The 18,101-nt window shown below is 40.3% G+C and overlaps 2 protein-coding genes across 6 annotated transcripts; both read left to right on the plus strand.

Moving 5' to 3' along the window:
- The first annotated feature begins 284 nt into the window (after positions 1-284).
- tbcb (tubulin folding cofactor B) lies at positions 285-5,240 on the plus strand. 4 transcript variants are annotated; one of them, XM_035623915.2, is made up of 7 exons: positions 285-456; positions 958-1,085; positions 1,266-1,409; positions 2,165-2,261; positions 2,720-2,911; positions 3,163-3,235; positions 3,354-5,240. In XM_035623915.2, exons 2-7 carry the CDS (start codon positions 966-968, stop codon positions 3,466-3,468), a joined length of 741 nt encoding a protein of 246 aa, XP_035479808.1. In that variant the 5' UTR covers positions 285-456; positions 958-965; the 3' UTR covers positions 3,469-5,240. The 4 variants fall into 4 exon arrangements, with proteins under 4 accessions (XP_035479808.1, XP_035479806.1, XP_035479807.1 ...); XM_035623913.2 differs by having other exon boundaries at positions 286-456; positions 944-1,085; XM_035623914.2 differs by having other exon boundaries at positions 288-448; positions 944-1,085.
- Positions 5,241-6,837: 1,597 nt separating this feature from the next.
- Positions 6,838-18,051, plus strand: clptm1 (CLPTM1 regulator of GABA type A receptor forward trafficking). 2 transcript variants are annotated; one of them, XM_035623904.2, is made up of 14 exons: positions 6,838-6,988; positions 10,946-11,073; positions 11,678-11,801; positions 12,021-12,179; positions 12,359-12,476; positions 12,567-12,652; positions 13,122-13,242; positions 13,408-13,652; positions 13,773-13,866; positions 13,972-14,162; positions 14,408-14,503; positions 14,645-14,780; positions 15,732-15,899; positions 17,075-18,051. In XM_035623904.2, exons 1-14 carry the CDS (start codon positions 6,941-6,943, stop codon positions 17,293-17,295), a joined length of 1,935 nt encoding a protein of 644 aa, XP_035479797.2. In that variant the 5' UTR covers positions 6,838-6,940; the 3' UTR covers positions 17,296-18,051. The 2 variants fall into 2 exon arrangements, with proteins under 2 accessions (XP_035479797.2, XP_035479796.2); XM_035623903.2 differs by lacking the exon at positions 6,838-6,988 and adding an exon at positions 9,146-9,250.
- The last annotated feature ends 50 nt before the right edge of the window (positions 18,052-18,101 follow it).

Here is an 18,101-nt window from a genome sequence, read left to right on the forward strand (position 1 = left end):
ACTCATTACAGAGTCACTGACTTCCAAACAAAAGGCCAAATGTCGGATTGAATGTCTTCTCTTAAAAAATGTGTCTTTATTTGTATTGGAGCACAGCGCCACTGTGTGGCCACGGGAGCTTGCATTTCTGTCTGGTGATTGGTTATCAATTGTGTCAATCTACTGGTAAGTGGGCGTCCCCAGAGCTCTTATTCGTTACGCTGGAAAACACAATTGGTCAAGCTCGTTCGCTCCCTGATGTGATTGGTGCTTGTGCAGTGTGCTGGCGGATAGAACGTTCCAGAGCTGGGCGTATCAGGAAGTGCTGTTGTAATTTTCAAAGCACTCGCCGAGGCCAGTTTTACCATCGTCACTGGGGTTTTTTTACGCAAAAGTAACGGATTCATCAGGTTCAACTGACTCACTGACAAGCCAACGTTCTTTGAATATCACCGAAGAAAACGCACAGGTTTGTGAGTAAGTATTGCAAACTTCCGTCGCGCCGAGCGCCCTCAGTGTGTCTCCATTGACGATCCAACGTGACTGTTGTGCTGCGAACCGCCTCCCAAACAGCTAACGCAGCCTGTGGCTAACACAAACCAGCCAGCTAGGATAAGGGAACGTGTTGTGAAACTTGAAGGACCACAGCTCGTAGATTGTATAAACGTAAGAGATAAAAAAAAGATATGGCAAACGTCACCACTGATTTCAAAGCTCGGTAGAACATGCGTAGTAGTGACAGAACAATGAAACTTCAACACCAGCTATTACAACCATCTACTGGTTGAAAGCAGGCGTAGTTTCTATTGTTGTGGGTCGTCACAGAGACTTTAAAATGCTAATAAACACATTGAATCAAAGTATAATCATGTATTTATCAGGGATTATATATATGTGTGTAAGACTAAGATGATGCGTCAGTCCTATAGTTCGGTGTGTCACATTATTTGTCTTCCCTTCTCAGTTTTTGACCAACAGCCTGCACGATGGAGGGCCAAATGACAGTAGTGACCAATCCCACTGTGAATGTGCGCCTAACGAGCATCATCTCCTCCTTCGAGGTGCAGCGAAGGTTCAACAGGGGGATCGTTATTGCAGAACTGAAGGTGAGCCTCATCCTGCAACAACTCACACGTTACACACCTTGAAAGATGCACGATTCGACCGCACAATACTTTATAATGACATCATTACTTGTTTCTGCCTTCCTTACGTTATCACAGACCCCCTCGATATCTAAAAATGTTATTTAATGGCGTGTACTATTTTGTTTTTACTGTTATTAGGGAAAGTTGGAGATGATTGTGGGCGCACCTGCCTCCAGCATGGACCTGGAGTTATACAGTGTCTCAGACAAGTTCCTGCAGAAAATGGACGACAATGAAGCTTTGCTGGGCTCCTATCCTGTGGATGATGACTGTAGGATACATGTATGTAGCTGACTATTGTCATTTTGTAGTTACATATATGTAGGCGCCGGGCTGCTGATGGGTCCCTGGATCCAAATCTGATTCTGTTTTTATGTGGGCAAGAAGAAAATAGCCTCAGATATGATGATATACATTCTTAATCTAACAGATTGTGTGAAATTTATTTCATGTGTTTACAAAACAGGTGCCAGTCGAGTTCATGTATTTGTCTTTGAGTTTGCACTTCAACATTCTGCATTAACTTGGTGAACGTAATGAATATTACATTTAACTCATTGTACTGCATGTGATGAAGGTACTGGTAATGTGTAATTTGTTTCATTGAACTGGTGGCTTGAATGTGAGTTTGAATCTGCTGTGTAGATGGTGGATAGTGGATTCATAACACTTATAACTATACTTATAACATTTTAGCACTTCTAAGCTTTTCATTTTGTAAACAAGCAAGAGTCTTGATAATAGTTGCTCCTTACAGCTTTGTCAATTTAATTCAGGGCCAAATCACAACATGCATTATCCCAAGGCACTTTTTATAATAAGGTCGAGACCCCACAATATTACAGAGAAGCCCAACAGTTCCCACAATGAGCAAGCACTTGGCGGATGTGGGGGGGAAAACTCCAGACAAACCAGACATTACATTATTGTTGCATTACCTTGCTTGTTTCGAACTGAAGTGACGTACCTGTATGCTATATATTGACTAAAATCCTTTTTTTAAGTGAGTTTTTTCTTCCAACTCATTTTCTACTCAGGTTATTGATAGAAGTGGAGGCCAGATGGGCGAGTTTACAGATGTTTCCAAAGTGGAGAAGTTTGAAATCTCAGAAGAAGCTTATGAAAAGAAACCAGGTACAATCTGCTACACTAACCATTTTCTCCGATTCCTAATTCTCACAGAATAAACTATTCTTCTGTTCTTATTGAAATAAGACACACAGTACTGTATTCCTTTAAATTTTCAGACCAAATGTGGCTATTGCTATAGCAAAGGATAACATTATAGTTCCACAATTAATTAAGTATTGAAGATTTTAAATGAATTGATTAATTGATGATTAAGTCAATATATTGTATTAATTAAATTCAGACAATAATTGGCAGAACAGTCAATGAAAATCGACTGTTCATTGAAGTCATATACAAAGCATTTAATACTTCCATAAGACAGCATCTATAGAAAGGTTTGTAATTTTTTTGCTAACCATTGAAAATGAGCCGTTCCAATTTTTTTTAATAACGGCTTCTGAAGCATTCACAGTCATATTCATGTGTCCTGTGTTTAGTACAATAATACTTTCACCCCTCAGACTCAGCAAGGTCATTCATGAAGAAACACCGTATCGGTCACTTCAATGAGGAAGAAAAGGCCAAGAAGAAAGCCGAGCTGGCTGCTCAAGAAGAGGAACAGAGGGCTGCAGCTGATGCCATTTCTGTTGGCAGCCGATGCCAAGTGCAGGTCCCAGGGCAACCACTGAAGCTTGGCACAGTCATGTATGTTGGTAAGTGTGAATAAAGCTATAAAGCTGGTTTGCCAAGTCATTCGATGTTGTTCTGGCAGTTCACTTTGGTCATGAGTAATCATCTTCAAATGTATGGCATATTAGCCTCTGATCTTACGTATAACACAGAGAACAGTGTTGAAAAACACATCTAAAGATGAAAAAAAAAATTGGCCGGTTATTAGGACTGATGATTTAGTATCATGACCAGGCAAACTACAAAAAATAAGATGTTGTTACGTTCATTGCAGGTACAACAGATTTCAAGCAAGGCAGTTGGGTGGGTGTGAAGTACGATGAGCCCCTAGGAAAGCACAATGGAACGTAAGAGCACTATCTTTTCTTTTCTTATTTTAAGCAATGCACAATCTCTTTTCTGTTGGCCTCGATGTATCATGTCAATGACCTTGGCCCTTTTTTTTTTTAAATTATGTCTCCACAGCGTTGAAGGGAAGCAATACTTTGATTGTGAGAACAAATATGGTGGATTTGTGAAGCCCCTGAGCGTGACCGTGGGAGACTTCCCTGAGGAGGATTATGGTTTAGATGAGATGTAGGACTGTGTAGGTTTTTTTTGCCCTGTATTTTAAGTGTCAAGCATAAGTTATTCATTCACAAATGTTGAAGGGGAATCATTGTTATCATTTTAACTGATGTCTTTTGTTTGTCTTGTCCTTCTTTTGAAGGTTTCCTCCCAAGGCATTTTAGCCTCAATAACTTTGATGCAACACAACAGAAGTGAATGTCAGATATTGGTCTGTTGGTGTAGTGGATATGATAGTAATACAGGATAAAAAACAAGAGTAGCTCACACAAACAAGTGTTTGATAAAGGAGACTATTTCTTCATGTGAGACAGCAATTTCATACGTAGTTCTTCACTCCACGCACTTAGTAACATCAGTCAATGGTTCAAGTCATTCCAACATTTTCCCAAACAAATTGTCAAACAAGAAATTCACAGTTAAAGAGGGAAAAAAAATACCTCCCTGCAACAGTAGCCTTAATAATCCATAAAAAAACAAAGCTGTTATTGGTATTTTGAGTCAGGGCTACCACCCCTTTAAACAAAAACTCTTGTTCCCATTTGCTATACTTGCAGTTGTCGTTGTTTAAATAGGTGTTAAATGCCTGGAATAAGAGTGTAAACATACAAATGTATACATTTCCTCTGTGAACATCTTTAAATTCCTTAGTTTTCATTTTGTGTTTATTTTTGGTATGTAAAAACAGTTAAATTTTTAGGCTTCCAAGTCGATACAAGATGTAACTCTCCTTTTGTTTTTTTCTGACTGAAAATTAAATCGTCTGCACTTTAATGTTTACCGTTTATATTGAATCTCTGAAATAAAAGGCATTGAAATGGCAGTTCATCTACTTAATGTGAGAAAAGGTCCTCTGTATACAAATGGACTGACAAAATCCAAAAATGTATCCAAAAGTGTTTTCTGGAAAATGTCCATTGCAGTGTCCAAAATAGTTTCATTGGGGGCTGAATCGTGTGAGTCCTTTTCTACGAGAGCTCAACCTGAACTGTTAGATTGTATGAATACATACATTTAAAGTAACATTAAATTTTAAGTCATTACCGACAGGCATTTTGTCTTTCCCTAGATTTCCATATAAGTACAACACATAGAGTTTCATGCTGTTTTAAGCTTTACAATATATAGTATTAGTCTTTGTTCAGGTTGGTGGCTTAAGTAAGACGTCATGTAGTGGAGATGTAAAAGTAACTTTGAGAGTTGTACCACTTTATGCATAGTTTTGATTAGATACCATCAATACCTAATTGGTCATCAGTGTAACATTATATATATTAAAAAAACAATGAACCCCTAAAAACTGTAAAACTTTGAAATGATGTATTTGCTGCTCTTGTATCTACATAAATAACATTATGTCGTGCTCACTCTGAATTTACCAGTTCTTCTCTATAGTCACAACAACACTCAGCGTTTGATTGTGTCCATTTGAACTGAATGACATGCCTCATTAATGATTTATCATATTTTATTTTGTATATAAGTTGAATTCTGCTACCATGCCTTTTTTGTCGTCTAAAGAAAAATGTCGATGAATAATTTGTGTGGTTTCTTTTCAAGGAAATGCCAGTACCACATATACAAAAGTGTGTTGTTCTCTTTTCTTTTTGAAAAGTTCTGATAATCTCAAAGGTGCTGGATTACTTTGTGCCAAAGGGTACTGCATGATAAAAAATAATTGGTCACTACAGTAGCTTATCAAATTGAGTTGATTTGCCTGTATGTGTAATGTAACATGAACCAATTAAACTCTGCCAGAAACTTGATTTATGGCACTTGGCAATATTTTCTGCATTTTATGTTTACTCTTACAATTCTGTGTATATTGTGCATCTGTTGCATGTCTCTCTTCACTATAAAGCGTTTTGTGGAGTTTCCTAATCTGAATTCAGGTTCTAACAATAGATGGTGATATACAGTTTGTTGTACTTGCTGTAAAATCCGTTGAGGCGAATTGGGCTTTATTAACAAAATTGACTTTACACGTTACAGTGCAGGAACATTATGTTGCAAATATGTAGTTAAAGCATGCAAAATACTCTGAAGGAGAAAATAACTACTTACCAATCGAGTTACTGTATTACTTGCTGCTGAGTTATTATTAAAAATGGTGTCATGGCTGACATGACAGAATTTATTATACATTCCAATAATGTATTTGTGGATTGTATAATGATCTGGTTTCCAAATATGCAGTAGTGGAATGGTTGCCCTCCTCCTTACATTGAAGTAAAACCTTATTTTCCAATATTAAGTACAGATGCATTATCAGCAAAATTAGAGTTTCAAAAGTAAAAGTACTGAAGAATGCCCCCTAACAGGGTGTTACTATAATTAGTGCTGTAAAAATCAGTAATGAGCATTTTGATGTAGCATGTTGAGGAAATGAATAATTATACTATTGTTCATACAGCAATTTAGCATTACATTTCATGAACTGATCATATTTGTTTAAAAATTCTGTATTTCTCTTCAAAATGCAATGAAGAGGAAATGTTAGGGTTTGACCACTGCAATTATTATAATAGGGACTCATTGCTTGGCTGAGATTTAGTGTATAATAAGAACAGCAACTTGGAACACCAGCTAGTGCATGCTCCCTTTCCCTATTTAGACAGCTTTCATTACAAGTCAAGGTACATGAAACAGTGTGGACTTTCATGCTATTTCATCAGCCTCGTCACAAAAAGCAGTTTACAATATTTATCAGATGCACAGGAAGTCTAGCCCCACAGCTCTTTTCAGTTGGCCCAATTACGATGAGGTAAACTGGTTTAAGTTTTAAACATGGATGATTCCACACGAGTGAAAAAGGCCTCCCTCAATATTAAAAGTTGATTCTACACCTGTAATGAATTAGTCTTGAAGTGCTTACCTGATGTCAGAAATAAATGTGTGTTTGTCATCTGAAAAGATTTGGAATACTTCTTTTCCTTATTTCCCCATGCAGGCACCCAAATACCAACTACTCTATTTAATGAGGAGTTAAACTTTTTTCGAACAAACTTGCAGTTATTCAAAATATGTAGGCACTTTGCCCAGTTTGTGATTCCAGCCTTGATATTGACATGTTACTCATGTAAATCAGAAAAAGGAAAGGCTGTAAAATCCATGAGATTAACTTGGATTGGGCATTATATCTTAATGGCAATTAATCATGGACTAGATTAATTCAGTCTTTCTTTCTTTTCTTTCTCATTGTCTGTCAACGTGTCCTTTTCTAATTCAGGTTACTTCATTTTTTGTTGTGTGATATTTTTCCTGATTCTCTTATCAGTGTTATTATGACGGAACAGTATTTTCTGTACATTTTCAAATAAAATAAAAAATAAAGGAATAAGCAAACGAACCGCCTCCCATTCTTCGTCCCTCCTCTGGAGAGCCACGTCACTCCGATGACGCGACACGCTGACATCTCGCGAGACTGCGCGCAGTTTCCCAGGCAGCAGTGTGGTGTGGCGTGTGCGCGATAGAGACAAGGAAAGATGGCGACGCAGGAGGGCGACGAGACGGCTGTCGTGAGCAACGGCGAGGTAAAATGAATGACAGTCCTCGCACCACATTCACCGTTCACGTCCGGGCGAGTGTGACCGCTTTCTGTCGGCTCGAGCGTCGAGAGCGGCAACATTTCGACGCGCTGCCGCTCGCGACACGAGCCCCCGTGACGTTGTCAGTGCCGGTTGCTTTTTTTTTTTTTTTACAACGACGAGCCGAGAAACCCCGACTGTTAGCGGGCGACATGTCCGGAGAGCGAGCGGCGCTAGCGGGGGAACGCTCGCCCGAGGACACACGGTAGCGTAGACGCGAGGCGACGTGTGGCGACGTGTGGCGGACTCCGGGGCTGTTGCTGTGCGCCAGCTGGCGGCCGCGCGGTGTCGGAGAGCCACAAGGCCCGGACCCGGACCCGAGCGGCGCAGCTCGTCGTCATCCGCCGGGCTCGTCGTCATCCGCCGGGCTCGTCGTCATCCGCCGGGCCAGTCTCCAGCAGCGAGGTCTTCACATGGACACTCGCTCCCTGTCAACAGGCCCGATGAGCAGACGGCTGCCCTGTTAACATCCAGGGGTCATGCAGCCTTGACGGTGGTAACGAGCAGCCCGGCAATTGTTCCCCACGGTGACTAATGCTTATCACATGCGAGCAGAGGTCGAACAGAGTCATCCCCATTCAAGAGGCAAACCACTGCTCTCCGTCTGCTCTTTATGAAATATGTCTCTGGCCACACGAACCTTTCTAGTGATGCATAACGTCGATCTGATGAAACTGATTACTGTGGCAAGGAGCAAAAAAAAAAGGAGCAAATGTTTTGGTACATCTTTATTTTTATAACACAATTCTTTTAGTCAGTAAAATTAAATAATTGAACAACGAATTATTTCAGGGTTATGTCAGTGACGTCCGTTTGACTTCTTTAGATTTCACTGGAGTATCAGCCTCAAAACAATTCAGTTGAAGAGTGGGCGACGATAAAGGGAAGATGAATCCCTAAAAATCTGAAGAGTTGGTAAACAACATTCACGACCATTAATTAAAACTATTAGTGTACGAAAGATGTTGAGAAATGGGTCACAAATCAATTTTTTTTATTGTTCAGGGAACCATATTTTTTCCAGACAGTGTTGTGTCTTTTAAGATTCTGGAAATACCTTCAAAACATCAGTTACATTTTTTATGTATTATTTTATTTGTTTTTGTAGCTATTGTGGTGAATTTATCTGAGACAAAAAGCAATGCTTGTAATGGTAATACACAAGGGGAAGGAACTAGGGCAAGGCTACATAGTGTGCTTAGTGCCCCCTTTTATATTACATTTGCTCTGTCAGGATAGTTCCGCTGTTAGTTTTAGAAATTGTAGTTATGTTGTTATTGTGACCCACTGCTGATGAACCAGCTGGGAGAAATTTCTGAGGTTTTTAAATTGAGGGGAAACACTTCAGGGGCTAATAATGGATTTAACCAAGGGTGTTTGTTCTGATTTACAATTACTCAGTTTGGTTTCACTGAGGCCTGTTCTATGAAGCAGGATTTGCGGTTATCGAGGTAGCTCAAGGACTGGGGTTTTCAGTCCTGTGAAGCTGGTTCCCTTCTTAAATCACTTTGGTAGAAGGTGAAGTTCGAGATACGAGATCAAAGCCAGTCCAACTACTGACCAATCAGATTACTGGAAAACCAGCGTCATCATTCTACAGGGTCCTGACGGGGAATGATGGAGTTTAGAGTAGCGTGACAAATAATAATTTCTGATTCACTCACTTCATTGACATTTCACAAAATCCCTATATTAAGAGTTTTAAGCCTGGAACCAATCTGCTAAACCAAGAGATGATTCATTACCATGAAACATTTTATTCTGAGCAAAAAACAATGGGAAAATAGAAAATAGGCGTTCATAAGTGTGAAGGAACTACTCATCCAATAAACCATTGCAAATGCCTTTCCAATGACTTCCAAGCAATCAGAGCCTTTGATGTTACATTTTGGGATTGTGGCTACTAGTGTAGTACTTCTCAATATTGCAAATTTTTTCTTAAAACAAGGTTGATTTCATACAGGCTTGTGTCCTCTGCATGTGTCTTCTACCAAGGGTTGACTGAGACAGTCGATATCCAGCTTCGTAGCACAGTTTATCCAGGATGGTCAATGTTAGGTTACTTCAAGCCAGATAACAAAACATATCCTGAACTTGCTTCGCAGTCCAGGACCCAGGATGGCACAACACACAGTATTGGTGTTGTCTAAAAATGAGCATTTTAAAAATGCTGCATGTTTAGTGACTGTGGAGAGACCGTCTGCATGGGTAAAGATTTTAACTTTATTTATATGCCTTTATTTTGCATTGCTTGCTTCCACCTGTAAGGAAACTGTCACTGAATAGCGGTTTACTTACATGAACTCCAGAAACTAGGGTCCAGACCTTTTCCGGAGTTTGCTATTCACATATTATGAACGCAGCAGGAAATTGTCTTCGCCAAGCGTGTTCACAACAGCTGGGTTTTTTATTTTTCCGGAGATATTCCTGCCGTATTCTTAGATGCGGTCACTCTGATCTAGAAAATATCCGCAGCAACATTTGTGGACATTTGCATTCTCACTTATAGCCAATACAGAAAAGCTCAGGAGAATGTCCAGACTTCAGTGTTCAATGAAAGCAGCTTATAATATACATTTAAGGGGGAGGAGCAGTTTCCATTTCTCTGTGAACCATTGTCTTATCTTAACTTGTTGCATTCCTCTTGCTTGACACACATTGACAATCCAGTGAGAAGTATTTCCTCTAAACCCTGAAGAAGGTGGTTAATTGTTAATCCTTGTTCAGTCTGTAAATTGTAAATTATTATCCTCAGCTTGACCAGAACCCATTGACTATTGGTAATGTGTCTGTCTAATGTTTATTTCTTTGATGCCTCCAGGCGACGGAGATCCATTTCTCTGATAGAATTGCCTCTATTTTGACACAACAGGTCACGGCAGCGGAAATGAAAAGCCCTATTCTGAGCAACTCCATGGCCTTGTAATCTTATGTTCATAATGGTGCAGGGACAATGGCTTACCACAAACCTTTACATTTTCACTGTTCACTAATTTCAAGGCCTTATGGCACCTTGTTAAATGAAAAGAACTTGTCAAACATCTTGTTTGTTTCTAAAGGCCCGTCGCTGGTCTCCCTTGTGTTGTAGACAACGGGGGAGATTAGATGTTTAGATAGTGAACGAGTCTCATGACTTGGCATGTGCTTGTCTATTGTGTCACTTGAAAAGAGTGTGGCCTTGCTGCGGGGTGGGGGATATATGGACACACTGAAGCTGTCATGGGTGAAATTGCCTAAAAGAGCTAACTGAGACTTTTATTGATCTTTAATATGCAAATTTGTCTGCTGATGCTCACATGAATGTGGCTGTTAGAAGAGTTATTTAAGATATGTTGGATATGTTTTCTGTCGCAGACTGAAAACTCACCTGTTCAGACCACCTTACTCTATGAATCGTTAAAAAAAATGTTAATGTCTTACTTTGTCCACCCAGCTGTCTAAAGAGAATATTAAAGGTTCTATATGTAGCATCATATAACCTTGTTATTAAGGTGGGCATCAGTGGCTGTAATGTGAACTGCGGTGAGCATACTGCTGCTCTTGAGCAAAAATCCCATTTGCATCCCAAAAACCTCCCCTAGCCCAGTCGGAGTGATGTATTTAACTCTCAGAATCTTGTGTCGTCATCTCACAGACATAATGGCCGTCTCCATAGAAACAGTCTGTCTCAGTAAATTTAGGACAAAGGTCAACCAATCCTTGCAACTACACTAGACATTCTAAGGGTCGGGTCAGAAATGTCCTCAACATTGCCTACAGTTGTGCTGTAGGGGAGAGGAAGAGAAGCCTCGAGGCAAGGCACTCAGGAAAGACCACAAACGTCTTAATTTGTGTCAATACACCGCTTAACGTCAAAGGCAATTGCGTAGTAAATCATGTGTTTGTGTGTATGCCTGTCTGTAGGTGAGCAGCAATGGAACTGCTGCAGCAACAGATGGCCAGGCTGTGCAGACAGCTGGAGATGCACAGGACCCACAGCAGCAGCAACCACCACCTAATGCATGGCAGGTCATTAAAGGAGTCCTCTTCAGGTGAGTTCTTCTTCTGTTTGTGTTTTAATCTGAGAGGCTTGCAGTGAAAAGAGCCAGCCCCAAGATAAAAGCTTACTTTGGTACGGATGTACCAAATTTTGGGTGGGATCTGAATCTCGGGATTGCCTTGACAGGACATTGAAGAAAACCACAAGCACAGGGAGGATGGAAGTTAGAAATTCTAAGATATGTCGGCAATATTTGTTTGTTTGCCGCAGTGTGCTGCGAAGTGTGTCTCTCTTGACCTGATGATTAATGATGCAAGAAAAGCGTTTCTCTAAGTATGATTGTAATGCAGTTTGACTGGATACTATTCAATCAGATTAGCCCCTTTTTTGGTTTCACTCTCCTGCAGCAGCTCTTTGGATTGCCAGAGAAAAGGTCGAAATTGAATACGTTTTTATGTTGTTTTTTCATGCCAATGTATCCATTGTTTGTACATTTGCTAACAAGTTTAATTGTTAATGTGACTCATCGCCCCCCTTTGCTCTCCTCTTTTATATCATCTGTCTTTTATCATTTCTTTCCTTCTTTCCATCTTTTAATTAAATTATTATTTTACTTAATCTCTTTTTCCTTTCGGTTCGGTTCGCTTTTTCTCCAGAATCTTCATAATCTGGGCGATCAGTAGCTGGTTCCGCCGTGGGCCGTCCACGCCTGACCCCAACACACCAGCCGGGGCACCCAGGGTACCCAGCAGGAACCTCTTCCCCAAGGACACCCTAATGGTATTGCACCTGTCCCCTCTTTGCCTTAACCCTATAGCCAGTGGTTTGATGAGATATTTTTAGTTGAAATGATGCTGCTCATCGCTGAATCACCTGTCACACTCTGATCCTTTAATGTATCAGCAAACATATGGAATCTCTCCCTGTCAGAATAATTGTCTCTCTTTCCTCTGTTTCTCTAATCTCATTAACACCTTTATTTTCTCATTGTGTCTCCAGGACCTGTATGTGTATATGTCTCAGGAGGAGGTGTTCTCTGACTTCAACAACACAGACGCCCTGTTCTGGTTCCATAGGGACCTGGTCTACGGAGATTGGAACATGGGGGAGGACGGTGATGGCTGCTACCAGCACAATGAGGAGATGGAGATCCCAGAGGTGGGGATGAGTGAGGATAAAGGGGAGGTGCAATGTGAGAGAAGGGGTTTTAGACAGGATTTATGTGGTGAGACAGGTGTTGGACCAGAAAGACGAGTGGATAATGACCCTGGTAGATTTGTAATGTGGCTGTGCATTTACATGAAATTAATATCTTTCCCTGTACGGTGTGCATGCAGCAACTACTGAAGAATGGTTCCCTTTACATGCACGTCTACTTCACTAAAAGTGGATTCCACCCAGATCCCAAACGCAAGGGGCAGTATCGCAGACTGGCAACAGTTCATTCAACACGAAGTAAGCACAAGTGCAAAAAAAACATACTACTTGAAACAAAAGAAATAGTAACAGAAAAAAAGTGTTAACCATTTTTTATTTCTTTGTCAGTGCTGAATAAATTCAAACGAAGAAAGTTTCTGAAGACCAAGAATCTACTAACAGGAGAGACAGAGGCAGATCCCGAAATGATCAAGGTTGGTTTATTTTGTTTTATTATTTTGTAGAGCTAGACTGATAAATGAGCCAATTTATTGCAAGAACAGTTTTGCAATTTATATCGGAGAGGGTGTTTATGACCATGAATACATTACAGAAAATTATAAACTAGGTTTGAGGTCATTTAGAAATTGTGCCTCCATTACACTGTTTGTTATGAAGAATACACTGGAGATTTTTCATTGACCAGTTGTAAGACTACTCTTACAAGAATAAACAGAAAAAACCTCTCTACACTCTTGAAAAAGGACAACATGTCTTACATGCATCAGATATTCTTTTTGGAAGGAGGGTGTATGTATAAGAGGGTTGCATTATGGGTGTCAGTCTACAGTAAGTCTACAAGAGTTCAACTTGCAGGAGGTTATGACTAAAAATGAGTTGATGGTGTATCCCATTTTCTTCATTGACCTTTCACTCTAAACCCTGAAATGTGTTTGTTCACAGCGAGCAGAGAGCCACGGTCCTGTGGAGATCATTTCTCATTGGCATCCCAACCTCACCATCAACATGGTAGATGACCACACAGCCTGGGTCAAGGGCTCTGTTCCCCCTCCTCTTGACCAGCGTAAGTTCATCTTACTGACCTTTGAGTCGTTACTGCACAATGCCGTAAATGTAGAAATGCTTTTTTTAAACAGAAATTTAACCTCTCCCCAAAAAAAAAGTTTTCTTTCATTTTTGTGTCGAACAGTGTTTGACATCACTACTTTTCTACCCCATCTATCACTAGATGTTAAGTTTGATGCAGTGAGTGGTGACTACTACCCCATTGTGTACTTCAATGACTACTGGAACCTTCAGAAAGATTACTTTCCCATCAACGACACCCTGACAAAGCTGCCACTGCGTCTCACCTACTGCCCCCTGTCCTTGTGGCGCTGGCAGCTGTACGCTGCCCAGAATGCTCGCTCGCCATGGAATTTCCTGCCCGATGACACCTATGAGCAGTCCGACGAAGACCAAGACTCTGTCAAGGTAAGAGGTCAAGGGTCACACAGACAGAAAAATAGAGCCAGATAGACCAGACCTGATACTGTATTAAAATTGAGATTGTTTTAAACCTATAACTTGAGATGAAAAACACACTTTTTATAGGTGGCCCTTTTGGAAACCAACCCATATCTGCTGGGAATCACTATAGTTGTCTCCATTGTGCACAGCATCTTCGAGTTTCTTGCCTTTAAGAATGGTAGGTTAACAACAAACCACTCTGGATTCATCAAAACTGCAAAATAATAGTTTGACAATGTCAGTCCATCTCATAGCCTCACCCTCTCCACCATCTCCTCCTCAGATATCCAGTTCTGGAACAGTAGACAGTCTCTAGAAGGCCTGTCTGTGCGCTCCATCATATTTGGAGTGTTTCAGTCTCTGGTTGTGCTGCTGTACATACTCGACAACGAAACCAACTTTGTGGTGCAGGTCAGCGTCTTCATCGGCCTTCTTATTGACCTGTGGAAAATCACCAAGGTCATGGACGTCAAAGTAAGTCAAAACAACACTTTGTTTCCTGACTATGTCCTATTGCAGTGCGTCTCACTGCTGAGCTCACATTCAACCAAAAAAGTGGCAGCTAATGAAGTCTTATGTTCTACGACCTCAAAGTCACATTTTTTCCCAACTTTCCTTTGTTCCACTTCATGTCAATCCAAATGCTCACCATTTATATCTGTACATGACATTCCTTCTTCCTGCTACTGGACCATAATTCAAGTAATGTCTTTCTTTAGCTGGACAGAGAGAACAAAATCGCAGGGATATTCCCAAGATTGGTTTGCACAGACAAGTCAACATACGTGAAGTCTTCAACCAAAATCTACGATGACGTAAGTTAATCAAATACTCAAGTGCAGCACTTAGAAGCACTGGCCACGTTCAAAAGACATTGCATCAAACAAATATATATAAATAAACACTTTTCAGAAAAGTTGAATAATGATGATTTTGTTCTCTTGTCATATGAACAGATGGCCTTCAAGTACCTGTCATGGCTGCTCTACCCTCTGTTTGGCTGCTATGCCATCTACAGTTTATTGTATGTAGAGCACAAAGGCTGGTACTCATGGGTACTCAGCATGCTCTACGGCTTCTTGTTAACCTTTGGTAAGTTCTTTCTGAAACATTCATTTTCTACTGCAAACTTTTATGCTGAATATCAGTTGAAGCTTTAAACATGTGCCAAAGACATCGGATGTATTTTACTGTGACACTCTCACTTGTTATTTCACTGTAGATAGAATTAGACGTGGACTTAAGTAAGTCAGAACAGGTAAAAAATCCAAACTGGGCACATATGGTAGATAATCCAAGTAAAATAAGTGAAACCAATTAAATAAGATTTTTGGCTTTAAATACATTGAAAATTAGACCAAACTGAATATTTTCATTCAACATGTCTAAATGTTCTAAATGTGTAAAGACGGACATTGGACAGGAATTCAAATTCTGACTAATAGCAATTTTATCATTAACAGATCAGAAACACTTTAGCAACCCAAAAGTGCAGTAAATCCCCAAATACATAAGTTTACTAGAAATAATGGACATTGCTTATCAGTGTTGTCATCGATTCAGTAATATGTTAATTTTGAAAATATGAGCCAAGCAGATAACGTACATGAGTATAAAAATAAAGATTGTTAAGATGAATGATCATTTCAGATGAAGCAGATTTTACTTTATCTCTAATATACAGTGTTGTTTAAAATTCAACATCTCATTCTAATTCTAAGCCCTCTCCTTTGAGATCCTTCTATTCCCCTTCTGTATAATTGATTTTACTCTGTGGTAACTTGACACGAACAGATTTTGTTCCTGTTTATGTGAATCAATTTTTTAAGGCTAGAGTTGCGGTGGGTGTACACACTGCTCGTGTTTTCATACTTGCATCATGCTTACGTATAATTCCCGGTAGCCTCTGCCACCATGTCCTGTGTATTATTAGACTTCATAATGGCGCTCTCAGTCCTGTGGCCTGCCATCTCATTCACTGCCTCTGGTTTAAAAAGTCTTCATATGATCTAACCAGCTCTTTCTTGTCCACGTTTGTTTTAGGTTTCATTACAATGACGCCACAGCTATTCATCAACTACAAAATGAAGTCTGTGGCCCACCTCCCGTGGAGGATGCTCACCTACAAGGCTCTCAATACCTTTATTGACGACCTGTTTGCCTTCGTCATCAAGATGCCAATGATGTACAGGATAGGATGTCTCAGAGATGGTACGTCTTCTCTTAACCAGGCGTTGAGATTATGTGTTTTTCTGTGAATTTACCAGAATCAGGGGCGCTTGATAATCACCTCAATCAACCAAAAGTTGTTCAGTAACCTTCTCCTGCCAACATTTGTGAGGAAGCCATGTTGAGTTTGTAGATTGATCTAGATGAGTTTAGATGTGCAGTGTTTTGCTGGAGTTGGTTTCAGATTTGACCCATTGCTCAGCAGTGTGGCTTCTAAAGTAGGCAGACAATAATTCATCCAGAGAGACTCTGTTCTTCCCTCTGGTCCTTCTGTTTGGACTTGAGCACATTGACTTCATAGAAAATAGACTCATTTTCACTCCAGACCAACTGTCCGCATCACCATCACCCTTCGATGTCTGTCACATCATCTTATAAATGATCCCTTACCTCCACCCGGTGTCAGTCACTGGATCTCACTGATTTGCATAATGAACCTTTCACCTGATCATTTATCGGGGACTGTTTCTGTGTAAGTAAATACTGTTTAAACAAGCTAGAGTCAGAGATGTTGGCACGAAATACAGCTCAGTGGAGTTATTTGCTTTATGTTGAGGAAATAATTAGATTTACTTGTTTGGCCCATATGATTTTTGTTCCTTTCATTTTCTTTACCTTGATATTAATCGCACAAGGTTTTTGAGATTTCAGCTCATTGTCTGACCTCTTTAAAATGTTTTCTTTTACTGAGTGGTCAGTGAAGTGTGCACAGTCAGTCAGTCTTGCGTCGTACAAAAACACAAAAGGTGAGAAATTTATTGCAATAGGAAAATGATGGTGAATAATTTGGAGAGTATAAGCAACTTTATAGTTCTATTGCAGTAGACCTCATTAGGATTAATAATGACTGCAGGTAGCTCCGGATTCTGATTGGTTAAAATGGGTAAGATGGAGCCTGCAGAGCAAATTTAAATATTTTTTGGTTTGAAGAACAGTTCAAATAACGAATATTGACAACAGTTTTGTTTTATCATGCGTCAAGGTTATGCCTGGACTGAACAGCTTAAGTGGGCATTGCCACTCCCAAGATGAAAACACGGGAAACATTTTTATACGTTTGAAGACAGCATTCAACCATTACAACTAAGTGGGTTGTTACTTGATGGAAATTTGTTATTACTTACTCATTGGACTAACCTCCGTCTCCTCTCCGACAGACGTGGTGTTCTTCATCTACCTTTACCAGCGCTGGATCTATAGGGTTGATCCCAACAGGGTCAACGAGTTTGGCACCAGCGGAGTGGACCCGACCAAGAACAACACAGATGCGGCAGATGCTACAGCTGCCGCCATCACAGACGGGGATGCCGCTGCCATCACAGACGGTGATGCCACGGCCATCACAGACAAACCAGACGGGGAGAAGAAGAACGATTAAGCACGACCACGCCCTCACTGCCGGGGCGAAGAGGACTTGTGAGAATTGGGCAGGGAAGGGAGTTGTTGTCGTGGACACCACTACAAAAAAATGCAGTTCAACTGTTCCCTCTGATTTCTGTGTTGATCCACAGAGAATCCTATTCAGTGTAGACTTGGTAAATTCTTATTTCTGTTTCCTGCCCATCCCCGCCCTCTCGTTTTGCGGTTCAAGTGAAGTTAAACAAAACGTGATGTACTGTATTCTGTATGATTTTTCAGAGGGTAACAATGTCTTGGAGTAGAGATTTGGAGGGGAACGGGTAATACTATATATTTTTTTTATACAGGGAAGAAAGAGGCCAAGTGCAACTTTAGTTCTTTGTGTAGATTCCTTGTGAATTTTTCTTTTCATTCCATGTGAGCACCATGTTTCCGATGTCTGGAGACTGGTGAGTAGAGCTGGAGGAAAACTGGAAAGGTCCTGAGTATCAATGGGGATGAAGAAGAATGGTGGTGTCTCGAGACAAGATGGACGACTCTATAGGACACTACCCACAAGACAGTGACTACTACCCTCAATTTTAAACAAATGGTTAATGTTCTAAACTTGGAACATAAAAAATAACAGCCTTGTTGGTATTAATATAAATATATTAATATTGTCAATGACTTAATTTTTGTTTTTTGGTCACTGAAGCATTCTTTTGTATGTCCTCAAACTGTACAGAATCTCCGCTTGTCATGTTAATACAGATGTCAAAACAGTTTAGCAATATCTTAATTTGCAAGTCTAATTTTTAACCCCCCCCCCCCCCCCCCCCCCCC

The sequence above is a fragment of the Scophthalmus maximus genome, chromosome 11 (assembly GCF_022379125.1).
Source record: "Scophthalmus maximus strain ysfricsl-2021 chromosome 11, ASM2237912v1, whole genome shotgun sequence".
In the NCBI taxonomy this organism is placed as follows: Eukaryota; Metazoa; Chordata; class Actinopteri; order Pleuronectiformes; family Scophthalmidae; genus Scophthalmus; species Scophthalmus maximus.

Excerpts from the sequence above, each read along its gene's own strand:
- clptm1 (XM_035623903.2), top strand. The coding sequence starts at position 9,161 with ATGGCACAACACACAGTATTGGTGTTGTCTAAAAATGAGCATTTTAAA. Across the intron at positions 13,243-13,407 it reads TCCCCCTCCTCTTGACCAGC|ATGTTAAGTTTGATGCAGTG; the intron begins GTAAGTTCATCT and ends ATCTATCACTAG. Across the intron at positions 14,781-15,731 it reads CGGCTTCTTGTTAACCTTTG|GTTTCATTACAATGACGCCA; the intron begins GTAAGTTCTTTC and ends CGTTTGTTTTAG.
- tbcb (XM_035623915.2), top strand. The coding sequence starts at position 966 with ATGGAGGGCCAAATGACAGTAGTGACCAATCCCACTGTGAATGTGCGC. Across the intron at positions 1,410-2,164 it reads ATGATGACTGTAGGATACAT|GTTATTGATAGAAGTGGAGG; the intron begins GTATGTAGCTGA and ends TTTTCTACTCAG. Across the intron at positions 2,912-3,162 it reads TGGCACAGTCATGTATGTTG|GTACAACAGATTTCAAGCAA; the intron begins GTAAGTGTGAAT and ends CGTTCATTGCAG.